General features: G+C 36.2%; 1 protein-coding gene across 4 annotated transcripts in view; it reads left to right on the plus strand.

The window, feature by feature from the left end:
* The window catches only part of RASA2 (RAS p21 protein activator 2), a 122,622-nt gene that overhangs the window by 43,964 nt on the left and 54,676 nt on the right, over positions 1-23,982 (plus strand). For all 4 annotated transcript variants that reach the window (XM_021069545.1, XM_021069542.1, XM_021069544.1 and 1 more), the window contains exons 4-5: positions 339-433; positions 11,458-11,534. In XM_021069545.1, coding sequence (XP_020925204.1) covers positions 339-433; positions 11,458-11,534 — 172 coding nt within the window. The remainder of the gene's footprint in view (positions 1-338; positions 434-11,457; positions 11,535-23,982) is intronic.

A 23,982-nucleotide genomic window follows, 5' to 3' on the forward strand; every position in this document is an offset into this window, starting at 1 on the left:
ATACTATCATTGTACATTGCTTTTCATACTGAATGTACTCTGGGTGAAAACATGAACCTGAGTAAGTACTAAAAACACAGTTGCATGTAAATACAACTGAGTTTTGGTCTAATGTCCTGATTCACAATGGCCCAGAGAAGGGTCTGCCAAGGGGTGTAGGGAAATGAAGCACTTTTTCATTCTTTGAGATATGGAAAAATGCTTTATAAAAACTGATTTTTTAATATTCACAGATACAAATAATCTTATTAAAATGTTTTCTAGAAAGTATTATATGTAACAGTGCTAATGATTATGCAGAGTATGTTTCCTCATATTATTTTACTTATTTCTTATAGGAAAAGTAGCCATCAAAAAAGAAGACCTGTGTAACCACAGTGGTAAAGAAACTTGGTTTTCACTACAGCCTGTTGATTCCAATTCAGAAGTTCAGGTAAATATTAAGGCCTAAGTGGTGGAAGAGATTATCACACACAGAAAATGAGTGAAAAATGAATTGATTATACAAGTTACTATAGGGAGAGCTTATCATAGCTTATTTTAAATTCTGACACCGAGTATTATAGACCTCTAGATGATATATTTATAGATGTAGATATAGATCTGGCTATATCTATACAGATATAGATATAGACATATATGTATGTCTGGAAGGAAATGCCTTACCACGTGAAATCAAGAATAATGCATGTGTGGAGTTCCCTGGTGACTCAGTGGGTAAAGAATCTGGTGTTTTCACTGCTGTGGTGTGGGTTTCATCCCTGGCCTGGGAACTTTTGCATGCCACGGGCATGGCCAAAAATAACATAACATAAATATAAAGACTCCATGGAGTTCCCACTGTGGTGCAGTGGGTTAAGAATCTGACTGCAATAGCTCAGGTCACTGTGGAGGTGTAGATTCAGTCCCTGGCCTGGGAACTTCCATATGCTGCAGGTGCAGCCATAAAAATAAAATAAAATAAAGACTCTGTGATCAAGAGTTAAAAAAAAAAAAAAAAGAAGAATGCACGTGTATGTGCACCTGTGTGTATTTGAAAGACATTTTTTTTCCCCTGCCTTAGTTCTTTTGTTTGAGTCGCAGTAGTAAATTACTCATTTTTTTAAGATGGGGAAAAATTTTAAGGGAAAAAATATGCTTTTTAACTCTGACTTTAAGGAGGAGCCTTAGAAGTCTATGATTTCGTCTGCTCTGACAAGGATGCTCTCTTTACCCTCTAATAAACTAAACTTGGGAAGATGTTATTTGTTCCAGCCATGCTTGAGCCCACCATGCAGAGCCTTCATTCCTATACCCACCCACCCTTCCTGTTGTTCACCTTTGTTTTTATTTGAAAGGGTATCATTACTCTTGCTTAAAGCTCTTCTTTCCATTTGCCAGAATAAGAAGTCTTAACGAATCTGTGTGCGAGTAGCTAACTTGATTCTGAAAAGTCTGAGTTGCTCTTAGAAATTGTTATTTCTATCTAAAAGGAATCCTTTTTTTGTAACTCTATTTATTTATATAATATGGTAAGGATTGTGAAACCATTTCCCGAGGGCATAACTGCAAGCAGAATTCTTCTTCTCTAAAAGAAGTTATAATTTGCCACTGTTACTCAAACAGACGTTTAAGACAAGAAAAAAGCACTGCACACCCACCCACAGATATTTGCAAATAAAGTGCCTGTGTTTCTATTTCCTCATAATCTCTCAAGCATTCTGTTTGATTAAATTCTCAAAAAATTATTTGTTTGCAAAAACCCCTTCTTTTAAGTACAAAATATAATTGAAACATCCTTTTTTTTCACTCTACCCCATTTTAATGTTCTTTTCTTTCCTTTTGATGATAACTCTTATTCCTATCTCAGTTATACTGTATGGTGAATGATCGAGGTGAGAGATAATGTGATGAAGTGGAAAAGATTTTAAACTAGAAATCTAAAAATTTAGGTCCTAATTTTCATATGTAGTTATTTTTCTAACCTTAAATTTTATTTCTATAAAATGGGAATGAAAGTTGCGATGTTGACTCAGACGATTGTGTAAATAAAGAGAAATACCTTCAAGAGTATTTTTAAAGCTTTTAATAGCTGTACTGTTTACCACCAGGCACTCAGGTTTGTATTTCCCTAATATGCTTTTGCCAAAATGTAGACAAAGTTTGAAGTGCTAGTTTTTCTTTTTAATAGTTGTAATAAAAAAGGAAGATAAGAAAAGGCTTTGAGAATTTTGTCTAAAGTGAAATTTGAGGATTCGAAGATGTAGTTTATTAAAGTCCATTCTTTTTCTTATGGCCAGTGTAATTTGCTAAAGGATTTAAGGGACTTGGTTTCCAAAGGTAGAAATTGCCATACTCTTTTTTTTTTTTTTTTTGCCATGTCCATGACATGTGGAAGTTCCCAGTCTGGGAATCAAACCCAGACCACAACAGTGACAACATCAGGTCCTTAACCCATGAGGCTACCAGGGAACTCCTAGAATACTCTTTATGTAATTATTGGAGATCAGTACTGGGTAACAGGTTTTTTATTTGATGGTATTTGTGAAACTTATGTCTGAAACATGAAAATCCATAAACAGCATTTAACTGTTAGTTATGATAATAGTTTTTATTTGCTGCAAGTTATTTTCATGACCATGAATTACTAACCTTTACAGTTACTTTTGTCTTAAATTATACTTGACTTTTGGGAATTCCTCTTGTGATGCAACAGAAATGAATCTGACTAGTATTCATGAGGATGTCGGTTCGATCCCTGACCTCGCTCAGTGGGTTAAGGATCCATCATTGCCATGAGCTGTGGTGTAGGTCACAGATGCAGCTCCATTCCGCGTTGCTGTAGCTGTAGCTGTGGCCGGCAGTTGTAGCTCTGATTCGACCCCTAGCCTGGGAACCTCCATATGCCACAAGTGCAGCCCTAAAAAGCAAAAAAAAAAAAAAAAAAAAAAAAAAAAAAAAAAAAGAAAATTATACTTAACTTGTAAAATCCATTACTATTTTAAAATAAATTTTAGAAGGAAGAGTACTTTAGAGGGTGGGTGGGGTGCATACTTTTCACATTAATATGGTACCATTGGGAATATTGTTGTTTGGCCACAAAACTGATCTTGAAATATTATATTAACCTTATGAGTTTAAAAAAAGATAGAAAAGCAGTCTGATTCATACAAATCCTGCTTTGTTAATAAATTAGTTGCATAAGTTTTATAAAACTTTACAAAATATCATGGAAATAAGAGCAATTGATGGAGCAATAGGAGAAAGCTCTGAGATTGAGTTCAGCAGGAATTTAATCTAGTAATTACTTTGAGTAATTATAACAGTATATACCAAGCACAGTACTAAGTACTTAATATACATTATCTCACTTAATGTTCAGATTAGCGTTATGAGATGTAGGTACAAATGTAGAAAATGGGTTTCTGCATTTGTTGGTTAAATGACATAGGCAAAGTCACAAGACTGTTAAATGATAAACTCTTAAATGTTGAGAGCTTGTCTGATTCTACAACTCCTAACCACCATACTATACTGCCTTTCACTATTCTGCACTGTTGGTCATAAAAAGGCTTCAACATCAATTATTAGGAGAATCACTTAGGAAACATCTTGAGTATAAGACACAGAAACATACCCAGATTAACTCGAAGAAAAAGAGAGGAACATTAGAAAGTTCCCAGGTAGTTTGTTGGAGTATAATTACAGGAGCTTCATTCTGGGCAGTGAGAGTGAGAAAGTTGTCAGGCATTTATGGCAAAGCTGCATCTTAAGTGGAGGTCAGGTTCTTACTATAATAGACTAGATAATAGTTCACATAGTCAAAATAATTTTTTAAAAGTACACTAAAATATTAGGTGGTTTGTTTGGTTTTGCTTGACCACTACATAAAATAGCTGGCTTGCATTTGGTGCCATGGTGAATGAAAAACACATACACTGTGTCTTTAGACTTTCAGGAGTTCTTGCCATGGCTCAGTGGAAATGAATCTGACTACCATCCATGAGGATGCAGGTTCAGTCCCTGGCCTTGCATCAGTGGATTAAGGATCTGGTGTTGCCGTGAGCTGTGGTGTAGGTTGCAGACATGGCTCAGATCTGGTGTTGCCTGGGAATGTCCATATGCCTCAAGTGCGGCTCTAAAAAGACCAAAAAAATATATGTGTGTGTGTATGTATACATACTTCTATTCAGTAGGGCAGTAGATACTGCAGGAGTGCAGGAGGCACATAGAAACTGAGACCCATTCATTCATTTCTGCCTACTTACGTGCTCATTGAGTATAAATGCTCACTGTTTAAATAATTTTTTTATTTCCCTTTTATTCTGTAAAATGAATAGTTAATATTTTCTCTTTCCCTCTAATTTTAATAATTTCACTTTGCAGAAAGAAAGGAAAAGAAAAAGACATTGTTTAATGATGAGATGCCATTGTATTCTTTTCGTGTGTCTGATGAGACTACATGTCTCCCTCTGCTTCTCTCTATAAATCTACTCTCTTGTTGACAGCCAAAAAAAAAATGCCACATGAGTCTTTGAGCCTACTGGACCATAAGACCCCCTCAGCCTCTAAGGTCTACTCACTTCTTTGCCACATTTTAGAGAGAAAATTTGGCCAAACTTGGGTCACATGCCCACTTAAGTCTACTTTGATATGATTGAGTAGTAAAGTTCTGGGGCTTTGTGTAGGCATTCCCCCTAAGAAAGGGGTTTGGGTAGAGGAAACGATTGGTATCCCTACTTCAGAGGGTAAGATGTTTGATTTCCCAGCTCTAATTGGCATTTGGACCCAAAAGTGTTGCTAGCCTGTTATTGTCTGAAGATTTTCAACTGTGACACAAGAATTTTAGCATGTAGGATTCCCTTCAGTTCTGAAGTTCTAGGCAAGTAACGTGCAGAAACATAATTTAGCCCTCAAATGAAAAGATTCCGTAGTAGTAGTAAGATGGGGTTTATACCAAAATAGTTCAAAAATTGTTACAGAGAGTAACTTCTTACCTTGAATTGTTTCCCAGATGCTTTTTTGTTGCTGTTACTGTTAATTATTTTTAGTTTTCTTTTTAAACATTCAAGACGATAGTATTTCATGAGTGCATTTTTCTACACTTTTGTTTTTCTTCTTTTTTTTCTTTGTTTTGCAGTGTGGTTTGAACTATTCTCTTCTCAACCCACTCTAATCCGCCTTCAAATCCCACAGTGGGTTGGAGGGGGAGCACAGACAGCTCTCGCTAATGTACTGCAATACCATGTTCCTAAATCTAGTGGACATTTTTTAGTCCTCCTTGCATGATCTCTCAGCGGCTTTGATATTAGTGACCACTCCCTCTTTTTTGAAGCATTCTCTTCTTTAGTTTCTGCTCCTGGTTATCATCCTACTTCACTTGGTATTTTTTCTCCATTTTATTTGCTATGTAAGTGAAGTTAATATGGGTTGTGTTGGTGCCCCTTCCTATAAATTTTTTGGCTTAGGTGATCTGCAGCCATGCTTTTAGCTATTTGGTCCTGGAACTCATAGCAGACTTTATTTTTTAGGTGCAACAATAAAAAGCATGCCTTTACAAAAGAGTGATTAAACCAAATCTCTCGTATGGAGAAGTTGGTGCTCTAATTAATTAAGGGTGTTTGTCTCACACAACTTGTACAAGTAGTAAATCCAGATGCACCATCAATCACATTCTTTTGATGTAATTACTTAGTTAATAGCTCTTTACCAACAAGAGTATCTTAAATTTCTGGATCATGCCATAAGTTATCAATTGTTTTATAATTTTTTTTTTTTTAAATGCCTGCACCTGTGGCATATGGAAGTTCTCAGGCCAGGGACTGACTCTGAGCTGCAGCAGCTACCTACACAGCAGCTGTGGCAACATCAGATCCTTTTACCCTCTGTGCTGGACTGGGGATCATACCTCTGCCTCAGCAGCAACCTGAGTCTATGCAGTCGAATTCTTAACCCATTGTGCCACTGCAGGAACTCCTATAAGTATTTTTTATTGGGGGGGGGTAATATGGCCTCTGCCCTACCTATTTAAAACAACCATTAAAAAATGCAGTGATTATAGCTAATAATACATAAGTAAGGGTGTTTTTTTACATGCCCAGTGAAGACATAATGAGTGTGAAGGTTACAGTTTGATTTTAAAAACGTCATTTGTAAATTTGTAAATATGAAATAATAAAGGGAAGTTTCTGTTGTGGCTTAGTGGTTAACGAATCCTACTAGTAACCATGAGGTTGCAGGTTCAATCCCTGGCCTCGCTCAGTGGATTAAGGATCTGGCGTTGCTGTGAGCTGTGGTGTAGGTCACAGACACAGCTTGGATCCCGCGTTGCTCTGGCTCTGGCAGAGGCCAGCAGCTGTAGCTCTGTTTAGACCCCTAGCTTGGGAATCTCTAAATGCCACGGGTGTAGCCCTAAAAAGACGAAAAGACACACACACACACACACACACACAGGAAATAATAAAGGAATGAGCCATTCTAGATCACAATAAATACTTCTTGAAAGAACAAATCCATCCATAAATAGGAGATATTAAGTAAAACCTTTATTTTTTCATCTGATAGGCAGTTGTGTCCAAAGTAATTTAGAGTTAATTATTGTATTTAAAAAATCTGTCAGAAATCTAGAAATTTCCTACATATGAGGACAAATTTTCAACATTTGAAATATACTGAGTTCTTCTATGTGGAATGGTTGTTAAAATTTAATGTTCTGTGATAAAAACTAAAAAAAAAAATAGACTCATGAAGTTTTTAAGTACATGCATTATGTTTTGCCCAAATACCTATATTCACTTGAATTTCCCAAACTGTATGCAGAAATTGATGTGTTAGTCTTCTATGTGGTACCAAGAATATACATACTAGAAAATTAATCACATATTTTTCTATGTGAATTTTTATAAAAGTTAACTGAAATAAAGTTAGCATATAAACCTTCAGACAGTACCAGAGTAATATAAGTTTCTAAATATCCTGCCAGTATAAATTAATGTGATATAATTGTGTATATCAACCTAATTAATGCTATGAAATATATATAGAATAATGTCCTCCAAGAATTTGGTTTATTTTCAAATAAAGTATAGAATATTAGTTTCAGATCTTCCATTATTTCTTTATGTTTATAAATGGTACACTATTTTGTTACTGAACCTTCCTTAGGAGGTTGGGTAATAAAAAAGCTGTTGTAGACCAACATGATTACCTTGCTGTTTTATCATAAATTATAATGCCTTATCAGCATCTTACAGTTACTTCTTTGTAAGTAATGTCTGTTTTTTTTTTGTTTGTTTGTTTTGTTTTTCCTAGTTGCCTTTAGGATTTTCTCTTTATTTTCTGTTTTCAGCAGTTTTGCTGTGTGGTTTTCTTTATATTCATCCTACGTGGGTGTCCCTAAGGGCGATTCATTAAGGTGCATTGATGTCTTTCTTCAGTTGAAGAAAATTCCAGACAGTTATCTCTTCATCTTTTCCCTCACCTTGTTCTTTCTTTTCTCCTCTTTTCTGGGACTTCACTTACATAAATAATAGAACCTTTTACCATGTCTCATATGTCTTTTATACTCGCTCCTTCTCTGACTCATGTATCTCCATTTTCACCAATCCTTTTTCAGCTGTGGCAGATCTGCTGTTAAATACATGTTCGTTTTGGTTATTTTATTGCTTGATTCTAATTTTTACATTTGGCATATTTTATAGTTTCGAGGTATAAGTTTCTCATTTTGTTTTCTGTCCCCCCCCCCCCCCAAAAAAAATCTCTTGTCAGTTAACTCCAACATGTGCATCTCCTATGAATCTGCTGCTCTTTGTCAGTTTTTGTTTTGGGGGAGGTTTTTTGTTTCTTGTTTCGTTTTGTTTTGTTTTTTGGTCTTATGACATACTTTGTAAGTTTTGATGGTGTGTTGGACATTGAAATATATTTTATGGATAATTTAAAGTTCTGGAATGTACTTTTTTTCTTCCTCCAGAAAAGATTTATTTTGTGGTTAGGTTAAAGGCAGATCACTTTAATCCAATTAGGAATTTGGCTGATTCCAGACTAGATTTCAGTGTTTGTAAAGGCTGGTCTATCTGTTAACCCTTACTACCCAGGCATAGGCCTTTAAAGTTTCCAGCAGAAAGCCTGGGTGTTACTAGGGCCACTCTATCTTGGTGGCCTGGATTTCCATTTTTATCATGCCCTGCACAAGACTCTAGAAGGTTTTGAGGAAGCTTCTTAGCCTCTCAGGCCACTGCTGAATTTAGGGAATTCCTTTCAACAAGCTTCTTTGGATGCCCTACCATCAATTTCTGTTTGCATCTCATTGGCCAGAACTGTATCTATGGCTATCCTTAGCCACTTTCCCTGGGTTCAGGGGAAACTAGGAAATGTTTTGCTGAACTCATAAATATTCTTCTCTCCCCTCTCCCAATAAACAAGTTTTGCTACAGTCTAAATTTATAAAATGCGACAGATGTAAGTAAAACTAAACTTTTACTTACATAAATAAGTAAGTGTGACTATAGTAAGGAATACTACATAATTTTTCTAAAATGTTTACAAATTGGCATTTCTAAAATTAAAAAGTAGCTTTAAGTAATTTAAAAAATGTTTGCTTATTTTTATTTACTAAAAAGCAAAATGCATTGGTAGTAGAAACTTAAAAAATCTAGATGAACAAAAAGAAAACATTTTTAAATCCTACCAACTGAAGATAATGTCATATCAGTGTTTTGGTAGATGGCCTTGTAGTAATCTTACGTAGTAATAAATAGAGTGTGTTTTCTTTTTACAAATTCGCATTGTATTACACACCCTATTTTGTGACTTGTTTCTTTTACTAAGTATCAGGTACATATTTCTATGGTAAAGCATATAATGAAGTAGCATTTATAGTTTAGAAATTATAGTTTCCTTAATTTAATTCATAATGCTTTTTAATTTTAATGTTCCACCCTAATGGCATGTGTCTTGTGTCTGCTTGTTCTGTCCCTACTCTTTTCTTGACCAGTTTAAAACATAATTATATTACTGTGGAGTAACACCAAAGGAATGTTCAGTTTAACTACCAGTGGGAGTGATGAGCATACTCAGTAGGTTCTGACTCAATGATAATGATTCCTGGTAGAACCCCATTAAATATTTTTTTATTTCTAGTCTTTTCTTGGTATGTGCTATCATTTTTAGTTGTGAATAAAATTATACTTTTTTTCTACTCTATAGTAACAGTCTTTTTATCATTTTAAAAGTAGAGTAGGAGTTCGTACTATAGCTCAGTGGGCTAAGAATCTGACTGCAGCAGGAGGTGTGGGTTCACTTCCTGACCCAGCGTGGTGAGTTAAAGGATCCATCCACTCTGCCGCAGTGTAGGTAGTAACTCTGGCTCAGATTCAGTCCCTGGCCCAGGAACTTCCATAAGTCGTGGGTGCAGCCATAAAAACAAACAAATAAATAAAAGTAGAGTAGAGCCTAGGCATCCCTTGAGAAGCATTTGGGAGTACCTGTTAACATACAGTTTCTACCATAAAATACATACATAACTGCTTTGAGATGTAAATGTTGGTGCAGTTGGCTAGGCTCACTAACTAGTCAAGTGATGCAGGTGCTGGTGTGACAGCAATCATGGATTCAGAATTACAGTTGAGCAATATTATAAATTACTACATATCATGGACCTTCTCAGGATCACTCTTGAGAATGCAAGGGGCTGGGAATATTAAATGCTCACTAATGAAAAACCTATTTTTTAAATTGTATATGACTAAATAAAATATTCGTGCCTAGATCTTTAGTGGAAGGTTTGCTAGATATAGTTCCAGTTCCACCTAACTGCTAATTTTATGACAACTGATGCCTTTGCTTTTTAGAGCTTAGCTTTCTCGTGCAGACTTCTGTGTTGTGATCCATCCATGTTTATTGCTCATCTCTCTAACCTTTAACTTTGTAGTTAGTGGACCTCAGCATCACTCTTGTATAAAATTCCTGCTTAAAATTAGGCTGATTGAGGTTAGATTTCTCTGTATGTCTAAAAGGGATTCTTCCAAAGAGCAATGGTGACTAGATAATAAACTTTCCTACCGCTAATGAATTTCCTACCTCTGAATTACTTAAGTTGTTAGTCCCTAGACATCATACCCCTGAAATCTCCACTTGGCAATATGGGAATTTGTCTTGTCAGCTGGGTGAAGATAATCCAGCATTGATTCTTAACCAGTTTAGGATTGCTTATCACCAGTGGCAGGTTAGAAATATCAAGCTCTAGAACGTATTGTTCCTAACCCTTTGTTTCTTGAGAAGTTGATAGTTTGAGGAGTTCCCATTCTGGCTCAGGAGTAATGAATCCAACTAGTATCTGTGAAGATGTGGGTTCAACTCCTGGCCTTGCTCAGTGGATGAAGGATCTGGTGTTGTCGTGAGCTGTGGTATAGGTCTCAGATGTGGCTTGGATCTCACATTGCTGTGGCTGTGGCGTAGGTCGGCAGCTGCAGCTTTTATTTGACCCCTAGCCTGGGAACTTCCATATGCCACAAGTGGGGCCTTAAAAAGAGGGGGAAAAAAAAAAAAGAAAGAAAGAAAAAAAGAAATTGATAGTTTGCTTTAAACTTACACTACTGAATTTTTGAAAAAATCATTTATTAATGCCTGTTTAAGAAAATACTCCTTTATTTTCATTTTTAGTATCCCATTTTCCCATCATTGCTCTTGGCTGTATAGTGTATTGTCTCCTCAACTAGATTACAAGTTCCTTTTTGTTTTGTTTTGTTTTTTTGGCTGTGCTGCCCATGGCATGCAGAAGTTCCCAGGCCAGGGATGAAAATCCACGTCTCAGCAATGACCTGAACCACACTGGTGACAGGGCTGGATCCTTAACTTGCTGAGCCACCAGGGAATTCCTGCAAGTTCTTATAAGCAGTGACTGTCTGTGTTTTGTACTTCTGTGGATTCCTACCCATTCCCACAGTGCCTCTTAGAATGTAACAGATATTCCATAACTCTTGCATTATTTGAAAAAAGTGTTGACAAATAGAATCTTACTAGATTCAACTTAGTTTTAGTTTTATTGTTTCAGAATTATATGATTTCTCTGTCTTTCAATGATACTGCCTCTATACTTATTGATTATCTTTTCTGGAAAAAGCATTCTACATCTTGTAATTTGCTGAATTCAGACTTTCCTAAAACATAAGTATTGTCTTTCTTTTCACTCCATGATAATTGAGATAAATAAATATTTGTTGAACAGGGCAAAACATTCTAGATTTGAATATGATGTTTGATATAGGCAGTTGACTGCTTATTTTTCAGATTTTGATCTACATTTTTGATTAGTAGTCATTTAACAAGTACTTAATGTGAACAAAGCCATGTGCTAAGGATTACTACTATTTAGTTAGTGGATAACTAAATATTATGGCTGTCATTTGAAAAAGTACATACCTTTAATTAATATTTTGTCAGTAAAATAGATTCTCATATTGTGTTCTTTTTTGGTTATAGGGTAAAGTTCACCTTGAATTAAAACTGAATGAACTTATAACAGAAAATGGAACTGTGTGCCAGCAGCTTGTTGTACAGTAAGCATATTCCTTTTATCAAAATCAGCTAGAAATAATTCTCTATTTTGTATTTTTTGAATCTTAAGCCAGCTCCTTATTTTAAATACATAAGAAATGAACTCTGCTATGCCATTCCTTTATTAAGTTGATTTCCATTTTATTTTCTCACATCTAGCCTACCCAGGTTACATATGTCATTAAGTCATTAACCACATGTGTTAAATGATGGATATTTTGTTGTTCTAGAATCACAGATAAATGTGTCCAACTCCCTAGCAGGAAGGAGTTGGAAAGGCTTCCTAGTAGAGGGCTTCTGGAAACTCTGATAGATGCAATACAGCAGAGCATAAGGGAGGTTGGGGCTAAAACTAAATGTGTGCCTTGACATTACCAGTATTGATTCTCACCTGCTTTGAATTCCTTTTTTCCTCTTTTGCTCCCGACTTATTTTTTATCACCCAGAGGCTAATCTTGTAGTGTTGTACATTTGAAATAGTTAGTTGGATTGATTTGGCATGTTGCCTTTAGTTTAATGTTGTTTTCCCCCATTCCTGTTGGTTTGCTTTTATTTTTCGAATATGTATCATATCAGGATGACTTCAAAAGTCAGCACTATACCAAAAGGCCTTACTTAGAGATGCATTCATTCCTCTCTCCCTATATCCAGCTCTAGGCAACCATGATCTGAATTCTGTCCATATAGTTTTTGCCTTTTCCAAAATATCATATGAACACATTTGTATAACATTTAATCTCTTGTGTCTTTTACTTAGTATAATGCTTTTTGAGATTCACTTATATTAATATTTCAGGAATTCCCGTCGTGGCGCAGAGAAACTGAATCAAACTAGGAACCATGAGGTTGTGGGTTCAATCCCTGGCCTCGCTCAGTGGGTTAAGGATCTAGCTGTGGTGAGATGAGCTGTGGTGTAAGTCGCAGACGCAGCTCAGATCTGGCGTTGCTGTGGCTCTGGCATAGGCCGGCAGCAACAGCTCTGATTGGACCCCTAGCCTGGGAACCTCCATGTGCCACAGGTGTGTCCCTGAAAAAAAAAAAAATTTCAGTAGTTCATCCTTTTTTAGATATTTCTTGTCATAACTTGGTAGATGCTGTCGTTCTTGCTTTACAGATGACAAAAAATTGGTTAAATAAGCCCATGTTCATATAGGGAGAGTAGAGCCTGGATATGAACTTTGATAGTTTGATTTTTTCTTTTCTTTTTTTACCTTTGAGATAATCATAGATTTAGAGGAAATTGCAAAGTGCAGAGAGATCCTCTGTACCCCGTGAATTTTCTCTCTTTTCCTTTTGAGATTCCAGTGGCATGAATATTAGGTCTGTTATTATCCCACACATCCCTGAGGCTCTGCCCCTTTTTTTCCATCTCGGTCTGTTTTCCCTTTGTTGTTCATATTGGGTTATTTCTATTGTTCTGTCTTCAAGCTCACTGATTCTTTCCTCTGATGTATACATTCTACTGATAAGCTCATGAATTGAGTTATTTTTATTTTGGTTATTACATTGTTCTAAAATTTCCATTTGGTTCTTCTTTATAGCTTTTTTTTTTTTTTTTTGAGACTTACTACTTTTTTGCCCAAACTTTCTGTTTTTTCATTTATTTCAGATGTGTTCATAATTGCTTATTAAATCATTTTTACAATAGCTGCTTTCACATTTTTTGTTACATAAGTCCAACATCCATATTATCTCAGTGTTATCATCTCCTGATTGTCTTTTTTCATTTAAGTTGGAGATGGATTTTTTTTTTTCCTGTAGTGAATGGTTTTCAGTTCTATCCTGGACATTTTGGGTATTATGTTATGAGACTCTGGATCTTATTAAAATCTTCTGTTTTAGCCAGGCTTCTCTGACACTCCACTGGTGGGGAAAGAAGAGACCCTATTCATTACTGTCAGAGATAGAAGTCCAGGTCCTTGACTCAGCTGGCATTGATACCTCCCTGGGGGAAGAATGAAAAGAATTCCTGTTACTGCTCAATGAAAGTGGTAGTTCAGGCTCCTCTTCGTTCCTTCCTGTTACCACTCTGGCTGGGATGAGGAGGACAGTGTTCAGTGTGGCCTCCACTGATACTCTGGTTGGGAGGAGTTAGTTATCCCTAGAAAGTGGTGAAAGTCTTCCTTCCCACTCAGCCTTGTCTGACACCACTCTGGCATGCAGAGGGGGCTGCCTCATCGTTACTAGGTGGTGATGGAAATCCAGGCTCCCCATGTAGTCTCCGCTGACACCATGGGAAGAAGGAGGTTATTACAACTTGTCCAAGATAGAAGTTCAGGCTTTCCCCTTAACTTTTGGCCTCTGTTAATGGGGTTGAGGGTAGAGCCACAGTGTTTCTCATGGTGTTTGATTGGAGTAGGTGGTTACTGTCTTAAAATTGTTTCTGTCTTGCTAAGCTGCCCTGTTCCTGTTCCTTTGGCATGAGAAAGCTGGCTCTTCTTAGGGTATTTTTTGTCCATGTTCATTGGTGTTTCTGGGTTGGTGGTTTCTCTAGCACTCGGTCTGAGATACGTAAAGTGTAAGAAAGCCCAGGGAATTCACTGCTTCGCTTTTCCCTGGGTCCCAAGTTCTCTAATTGGCTTGCCTTCTTCAACCTTTCAATTTTCTTATGTTTATTTTATATGTAGCATCCAGGGTTTTTAGCTATACTTAATGGGAAGAAGAGGGAGATAGGTATCTACTCTATCTTGTCCTTGAACTGGAGACCAGATCATTTCTTTTTATTCACGAATAGTATTCCTTTGTATGGAATTTGTTTATCCATTCACCAGTTGATGGACATTTGAATTGCTTCCAGTTTGAGGCTGTTAAAAGAAAACTGCTATAAATGTTCACAAACAGGTCTATATGTGGACATATGCTGGTCTGCATTCTTTTTGTCCTTCTCTTTTTCACCTAAGCTTCTGTTGACCATATTCACTGTCCATACTCACAGCAACAGAGTTCCAGTAGTAGCTTTGTGGACTTTATTGCTGATTTCTCAACTTTTGGGGTATTGTGAAGTTTGTGGTAATCTCTGTCTTTTAGTAATGCTGAAAGCATGATTTTATGTATTATTTTCTTTGTGTTCCTTGCTAAACTTACAGTTTTGGGGAGTAATGTGTGGAAAGGCTCATATCCCAGCAGTTTCTATTATCCTCCAGACCTGGAAGCTCCCCTCTGCAGCATTTCTTGAACTTCAATAAGATCCACTGATCTTTACCACACTCTTACCTGCTCCTGTTTTTATTTCCCTCTAGGTTATTTTCCATGATCTGTCACTGTAGTCATTTTCTTAGAGGTTCCCTAAACTACCCTGCTCTTCTCTTCATCTCTTTTATATTTATATTCCTTTTATATGAATGAACTCAACCTCTTCCTCTGTGTTCAGTGTGTGCCTGAATATTGCTGGAGGAAATCACATAGATTGATTTTATTTTAAATTTGTGGTCACAAACCTCATGTGGTTAGTTACCACTACCCTAGAGTTTTACTGTGCTTCTCTAATACACCTATGAGATTCTCCATCACTGTGGACTGTAAATTGGTCACATCTTCATGAATCTAAATCTGCAAGCCTGTATGGCCATCCATGTTTTTGTCCTTATATGTTGTAGTAGAGGAGGCGCCCCTTCTCTTTTGGGGAGTGAATTCTTCATCTGAACTCTGGATTCTGTTTCCGCTACACATGGACTTTGCTCCTTCAGTTATCCATTCTTCTGTCTCATCGGCTTTACCTGCTCTTTAGATTGTTCTCACCAGGATATAAACATGTTCTAGGATTTCCCTTTCTAAGAGGCACACCTTCACAGACCTCACCTCTGGCCTGCTCCCCAAGCTACCATCCCCATTTCCCTGCTCTCCTTTCAAGGCAGGCTTCCCAAAGTAACATTGTCTAATAGATATAAGTGTGTGTGTGTATACTGTTTAAGGAGAAGGCCTGGAAGCAGTGTCATCTTAGTAGCAATGAGTGTACTGAGCACCCGTATCTTGATTTCTAAATAGCATTCTCCAGTCAGCCCTGTGCACTAGTCTTTTCTGTGATGACGAAAATGCTTTGTTTTAACAGTCCAGTGTGATAGCCACTGTGTGTCCTGTTGAAAACTTGAAATATGACTAGAACAACTAAATAAATTTTAAATTTTATCTAATTTTAATTAATTAAAATTTAAATAGCCACATGTGACTAATAGCTACAGTATTCAAGCTATTCCAGTAAAAAGAACCTGGACAAATTTTTTTCATTTTAGCCATCCCACAGCATATGTAGTTCCTGGGCCAGGGATCAGATTCGATCCGCAGTGCTAGAACCCTAACCCACTCTGCAGGTTAGGGATCAAACCTGTGTCTCAGGGCTCCCAAGACACTACTGGTCCTGTTATACCACAGTGGAAACTCCCGGACTTTTTTGTAAAGTAGTGGCTAATTTCAGGTTCGGGGCAGAGAAAACGTAAGATGATTCTGGAGCATCAGTGGAGTAAAAAAAGTAAGGAATTGCTTAAAAAATAATGAGAGTATGTAGAAAGAATGTTGAAGTCAATATGAAAGAGCTCCAAATAACCAAATCTGGGACAATGTGAGCATCAAAATAAATAATGATAATAATGAATTAAAACCTGTAAAATAAAATAAATATCCATGAGCCACTGCTGATTTAACAATTAAATAAATACACAGAAGAGAAAGGATTACCTTTCCTTATAGTAGAATTCTAATTGATGAATGTAGGATAAATGATGGAAATAGCAAAATCACCACTAGAAGACAGTACAGTGATCATTAGTGCAGGGACACTTCATCTATAGATGCTAAATAAATATAATGACAAATAACATATTTGCATAGCCTCATGGTATTAACTCCATAAGATGTCTGATAAGTACCACCTTCACTGAGTGATCAAAGTTAATGTCATTAGCACATTCAGTACCTCTTGGTAAATTGCATTGAGAAGGACACAGAGATGCATAACTTCAATCTAATCATGAGCAAATATCAGACAATTTCAATTTAAGGAATATTCTGCACAGTAATACTACTGGTAAGATCATGGGGCAAGGAAGGAAAACTGAAGAATTATTTTAGGATGGAGGAGACTAGGAAGACATGACAACTAAATACAATTCGAGGAGTCCCCGCTGTGGTGCAGTGGGTTAGAAATCTGATTCAACAGCTTGGGTTGCTTGGGAATCAGATGGTACGCATTTGATTCCCAGCCCCATGCTAAGGGTTAAAGGATTTGGTATAGCTGCAGTTGTGGCATAGTTTGCAGCTGCGGCTTGTATTCAGTCTCCGGCCTGGGAATTTCCATGTATTGCAGGTATAGCCTTTTAAATTAAAAATTTTTTTAAAAAAGGAATTTCCATCATGGCTCAGTACTTAACAAACCAGACTAGTATCCATGAGGATGCAGGTTCAATACCTGGCCTTGCTCAGTGGGTTAAAGATCCGGCCTTGCCATAAGCTGTGATAGGTCACAGAGGAAGCTCAGATCCTGCATTGCTGTGGCTATGGTGTAGGCCAGCAGCTACAGTTCTGATTCGACCCCTAGCCTGGGAACCTCCATATGCTGTGGGTGAGGCCCTAAAAAGAAAACAAAAAAAAAAAAAAAAAAAAAAAAAAAGTGCAGTTTGAGATCCCACACTGCACCATGACCAGAGAAAGGATATTAGTGAAATTTAAGTAAGATTTGTAGATTAGTTAATATTATTACTAACTAACATCATATCAATATTAGTTTCCTGTTTCTATAATTCTATTTTGGTTTCACAAAATTTTAATACTGAGTGATGGGTATACAGGAACTCCATATATTCTTTGCACTGCTTTTTGAGAGTCAGAAATCATTTCAAAATAAAAGGTTAAGAAAAATTATCTACACCTTGTGCATTCAACCCAGATCTTCTTCCTGTGAGCTCCACTCTCATATGTCCACCTGCCTTTTTGGTACCTCTACTTTGATATCTAATAACATTGCACGTTTAACACATTTAAAACTGCACTGTTGTTTCTTATATTCCTTAGCAAATGGTGTTGCCATCTACCTAATTGCTCAAGCCTAAAGTCTGAGAGTCATTTCAAATCTTTTCTCCGCTCTCTCCCCACACATTGAATCCAATTCTTACTGGTTCTATAAAAGTATTTCTTGAATTTTCTAATTTTTAATAGTATCTATTGATATCTCATTTCAGACCATTTATTTCTTGTTTTCTTTTTTTCTTTGTCTTTTTGCCTTTTCTTGGGCCATTCTGCGGCATATGGAGGTTCCCAGACTAGGGGTCGAATTAGAGCTATAGCTGCTGCTGGCCTACACCAGAGCCACAGCAACGTGGGATCCGAGCTGCGTCTGCAACCTACACCATAGCTCACAGCAATGCTGGATCCTTAACCCACTGAGCAAGGCCAGGGATAGAACCTGCAACCTCATGGTTCCTAGTCGGATTCGTTTCCACTGTGCCATTACGGGAACTCCTCTTGCTTTCTTTTTTGCTTACTTTCTTGCTTTCGTTCTTGCTTTTTAGGGCCGTACCTGTGACGTGGAAGTTCCCTGGGCTGGTGGGGGGTCAAATTGGAGCTGCAGCTGCCGGCTTATGCCACAGCCACAGCATCATGGGATCTGAGCTGCATCTGTGACCTACACCACAGCTCACAACAACGCTGGATCCTTAACCCACTGAGCAAGGCCAGGGATTGAACCCGTATCCCCATGTATACTAGTTCGGTTTGTTACTGCTGAGCCGCAGTGACAGGAACTCCTCAAACCATTTCTTACCTTGACTATTTCAATAATCTTTTAGCTGGTCTTCCACTTTGCAATCCATTCTCTTTGTAAGTAGCCCAAGTCAGTCTTTTGAAACATAAATTAGATCATGTCAGTCCCCAGCTCAAACAGTGATTTCGCAGTGCATTTAGAATAAAATCCAAGCTTTTTATCATGGCCCATAAGATCTAGCAACCCTACCTGCCTCTTTGATTTCATTTTGTGGCTGTCTTCCTCTTATTCATAACACTTGCTGATCTTCTCTCAGTTCTTCAAATATGACATTACTATGCCAGCTCAGAGATCTACATCTGCTTTTCCTTTTGCCTAGAATGACTTTATGTCATTTTCTTCCAGCTGGTCCATTCTCATCCTTTAAGTTTCAACATAAATATCACTTATTCCAAAATAGAATACCCTATTCTTTTTCTTCCATAGCACTTATCACTATTTGTAATTATTATTATTTTTGGTTTATTACTTGTCATTTCTTTCTTCAAATAGACTCTAAGCTCCATGAAGGCAGGGACTGTGTTTGTCTTATTCATCTCATGACCCTAGCACCTGACACTTAACAGGCACTAAATACATCTTTAAAATAACTAAATGAAAAAAGATAACATTTGTCTTCTTAAAGGATGAACAGAAAGTAGCTAGCCTAGAAGTGAGTTTTTTTTTTTCCCCCAGAAGGAAAGAATAATATAAGCAAAAATAGGGAAGCAGGAAACAGCATGGTGTTTGTGTGTCTGTGTGTGTGTATAATTAAAAGCAGTTTGGTTTGAATTTTGAGTCAAAGATTGGTCAGTAATTGGTGAAATATGCTGGAGCTAGACCTTAGAGGCCCTGTGTATCACATGAACTTTAAAAGACTTACACATGGGCTGGTGGAAATATTGGAAGATTTTAGACAATAGAGTATGGACAGATTTGCATTTTAGAAAGATTAGACTTGTCATAGCAGTAAGTATAGAAACTGGGAGGTGAATTTGAAGGGTGTTAGTGTGATCCAAGTGAGAGGTGATAGATTCTGTGCCAGAGCAATAGTTGCAGATAAGAGAAAAGAGGCTAGAGGAAGAAATATTAATGAGTAGAATCACTACAGCTTACTGATTGATTAGATAAGAAAGCTAGGAAGAAGGAGGCACTTAAGTGGGTCCAAGATTTCTAGGTTGTGTTACTGAGTGGTGGGGGTATGTACAATGAAGAAAAAAATACTAGAGGAGGAGCTGCTTTAATAAGAGATGGTAATGAGTTGAGTTTTAGCTGCTTTTAAACATCTTAGGTAGGGATTTCCATCAGGCATTTAGATATTAAAATCTTAAATCCTGTGGTGACCTCTCATATAGAAATATATGACTGATGATAGTTGTGGCCATAAGAATAGATGTGATACATAGAAGTAGGCTTAATGGAGGTTATGTAGCACAAAGAGAGCAGTTGACTGAGAGCAAATCCAGCACTAAAGGGAGAAAAACATGTGAGAAAAACATGAAGGAGACAGGTGATGTGAGGGAAGTTAGGAGAGTGAAGGTCAAGGAAACCAAGAGAGGAGAGGATTTCAAGATGAGAATGGTCAGAAATATTGCCTGCAGCCCAAAAATCCAAGAGAAGAGCTGAGCTGTGAAGTACATGGATAGCATTTGACACTTGGGGGACCTTAATGAGGAGGTTTCCATAGAATGACAAATGTAGAGAAAACTAAATTTCAGTAGGGCAAGGAGTGAAAGGGAGGTCAAGAAATTTGGAGACAAACAGAATAATTAGATAGGCACAGAGTAACATGAATTCCAGGCAGTGATTTTTATGTTAGAGAAATGAGCTAAAGAAAAGAACCTCAGGAGAGAGAAAAAGTTGAGACAAATTGAATATATGGTTGTTGCTAGTATTTAGAAATTTTAAAAATTGTTTTGATCCTGCAGCCTTTTTACATGCACATATTAGTTCTAGCTTTTAAAAAATAGATTCCATTGGATTTTGTAAACAGACAGTTGTGTCATCTGTGAATAGACAGTTTTACTTCTTCCTTTTCAGTCTGGCTACCTTTTATTTCTGTTTCTTGCCTTATTGCTCTGGTCAGAACCTCTAGTACAACGTTGAATAGAAGTTGTGAGAGCAAACATCCTTGTCTTACTCTTTACCGTAGGGTTTTTTATCATTAAGTAGAGTGTTAGATGCCCTTAATCAGGCTGAAAATGTTCCTCTTTGTTTCTGACTTGCTAAGAATTTTTATCAGGGATGAATATTCAAATGACCCTATGCTTTTTCTGTTTTCATCTGTCAGTATGGTGAATTTTGTTGATTGATTTTTGAATGTTCAGTCAACATCCACTTGGTCATGTTGTATTAATATTGTTATGTATTGCTGACTTTGATTTGTTGAAATTTTGTTAAAGATTTTTTGCATCTAAATTCATGAAGGATATTGGTTCTTGTAATGTTCGTGGTTTTGGAATCAGGGTATTCATAGCCTCCTTGAATGAATTAGCAAGTATTTTCTCCTCTTTGATTTTCAGAGTTTTTATAGAATTGATGTAATTTATTTTTTACATGATTACTATAAGAATTCACCAGTTAAGCCATTCTGGGCCTGGAGTGTTTTTCTTTTGATTATCTTTTGTTGGAAAGGTTTTTAAACAAGAATTCAATTCCTTTACTAGATACATAGCTGTTCCAAAAAATTTTTTTAAGTTTTGGTTGTTTGTCTCTTTCAAAGAATTTGACCATTTAATCTAAGTTGTTCAAATCTTTGTTTAAAGTTGTTCATTTATTCCTTTTTATCTCGTTAATATCTATCACGTTACTTACTTCTAATGTTAGTAATTTGTATCCTCATTCTTTTTTTTCCTAATCAGTATATCTAGAAGCTTATCAGTTTTAAGGATCTTTTTTAATGGCTTTTGATTTTATTTTATTATATATATAGTTTTCTATTTTACTGATTTTCTCTTTTATTATTTCTGTTTACTTTGGGTTTAATTTGCTCTTCTTTTTAAAGTTTCTTATTCTTGAGGCTGAAGTCAGTAATTGGAAATCTTCTTTCTTAATGTTGGTGTTAGTGCTAGCAATTTTCTTCTAAGTACTACTTTAGCTGAATCCCACAGATTTTGATGTACTGAGTTTTCATTTTCATTCATTTCAAAATACTTCATAATTTTTCTTTTGCTTTATTATTTGACTCAGGGGTTAATTAGAGGTAAGTTATTTTGTTTCCAAATATTTGAGGATTTTCCAAACATCTTTTTGTTGATAATTTCTAATTTAATTCCACTGTTGTCAACATATTTTGTATGATCTGAATGCTTTTAAATTTACCAAGACTTGTTTTTTGTCCTCCCAATATAGTTTATCTTGGTACACTTGAAAAGAGCATTTTCTGCTTTTGGTGGATACATTGTTTTTAATAAATGTTAATTATGTCAGTTTTGTTGACAGTATTATTTAAACTTTCGTTCTTAATTGCTTTATTGCCAGCTTTTTATGGATTTGTCCATTTCCCCCTGCGGTTCTGAGTTTTTGCTTCATTTGTTTTTCAGCTCTGATATAGGAACTTAATTTTTAGGATTTTTTTTTTAATGTGCTCTTGATAAAATTGAGCCCATTAATATAAAATAACCCTCTTCATTCTAATATTAGCAGTGTTCTTTGTTGCAAAATCTACTTCCCTCTGCTATATAGTAGGTCCTTGTTACCCATCTATTTTATATACAGTAGTTTGTATGTTAGTCCCAACCCCTAATTTATACCCACAACTCCATGTTTCCTCTTTGGTAACCATAAGTTTGGTTTCAAAGTCTTTGAGTCTGTTTCTGTTTTGTAAGTTCCTTTGTATCATTTTTATTAGATTCCGCATATTAGCAATCTCTTAGGATTTTTGTCTTTGTCTCACTTCACTTAGTATGATAATTTCTAGGTCCATCCATTATTTCATTCTTTTTATGGCTGAGCAATGCAAGATTTTAAATTTAACTTTGATTTTATACTTGTACCTCTTTCTCTTACATTGAAAATCTTAATCCCTAACATTATGTAAATACTTAACATATTTATTTACATCATCTTATACATATTATTTACATTATTTAAGATATAGAAAATACTAATCCTATCAGCTGTCTTTTCTGGATCTGTTACTATTGATTTGTTTTTCTTTTTCATCATAGGTCATGTTTTCTTGATTCTTTGTGTTCCTGGTTGTTCGCTGTTGTGAAGAAATTGTGAAGTTGCAGGATATTTTTGTATTGCTACTAATATACTTGAAGACTCAGTTTAGTTACTTGGAAACAATTTGATTCATTTGTGGTTTGTTTTAAGCTTTGTTAGATGGAACAAGAGCAGCCTTTAGTCTAGAGCTAATATTTTCCCACTGCTGAGGCAGTACCCATGAATTAACAGCTTTTCTGCTGTGGCCCGTGAGTTATCTTGCTAGCCATTTATGAGCTTTAGGCATTGTTTGTCTGCTCTTTTCTAATGGTTCTTTCCACAGCCTCAGATCGTTTCCTCACATGTATATACTCCATTGGGGGACTTTTGTAGCTCTCTGGAGGTTTCTTTCTCTGTGTTCAGCTTTCTTTTCTTCTTCCAGTCATCTGCCCTGGGATCTCTAGTCTAGTTCTTCACTGCCAGCTCTCTTCTCTCAAGGAGACCTTCTAGCAATAGGCTAGGACAGTTGGCGGGCTCACCTCGTTTGTTTCCCACTAAGAGATCTCTGTCCTGTGCTGCTGATTTTATCCATTTAAAAAAAAAAAATTGTTTGAGGTAGGAAGGTAAATCTGTTTCCTGTTACTCCCTGTGCTATGTACTCTTAAAGAATTAGAGTAGAAGTTAATAGGTCTTTTAGTTTAAAAAAAAATCCAAGGAAGAGATAAGATCATTCTGTACTATGAACAAGTTTGGACTAAATTTATTTTCCTTTGTAATTTCCAGAAAATGTGTCAATATAAAATGCTCTGTATGTCATATATAAATAAAGTACAAGATAATTTAGTGTACTAAATTGATCATTTGGTAGTCTCAGTACTTTTGGATTTTTGGATTTGGGGCATTGTTTTTGGTTTTTTTGGGGGGGTCATTAGTATTCTTAGAGAAGTCTTTTTGTATACTGAACAGTGTTTTTTCAGTATTTTTATACTTCATAAAATTATAGTGAATTTCTTTAAGATTTCTCATAATTAGTGTTTACATGAGAAATTTGTTATTATAAGGAAACTAGTACAATATATTCAGGCACAGTGGGAATGTAGGAGTGCTTTGGACTTCAGAAATGGGGTTAAGAAAGTAGAAGTTGAGTCTTGGTCCACTTCCTATCAGTTGCATTACCTCTTTAGCTTTATGTTGTTACTTTCTCACAAAAACTTTTGAGCCTTACTTTTATCTTTAAATGGCATGATGATACTCTTCTCAGAGGCAGTTGTGAGAATTAGATGCATCCTGTGGAAATAAATAGTAAACTGCAAATACTGTATAAAAATCAGGTATCCTTCTGAGGTTTAGCATGAGAAAAATAAATTTCAAACTGTATACAGTGGGAAAATGTGACTGTATCTAAGCCTCATGTTAATAACCAGAATTGTTATCTTAGCCTGTGCTTTCTTTGGTTAGTTTCAGAAATTTTTAAAATTTGATTTTTGATACCCAATTTAATAGAAATGAGTCATATAATTTCTTTCTTTACTCGGCAGCACACCATTTGCACTTCACCCACATATATTATC

The sequence above is a fragment of the Sus scrofa genome, chromosome 13 (assembly GCF_000003025.6).
Source record: "Sus scrofa isolate TJ Tabasco breed Duroc chromosome 13, Sscrofa11.1, whole genome shotgun sequence".
Classification (NCBI taxonomy): Eukaryota; Metazoa; Chordata; class Mammalia; order Artiodactyla; family Suidae; genus Sus; species Sus scrofa.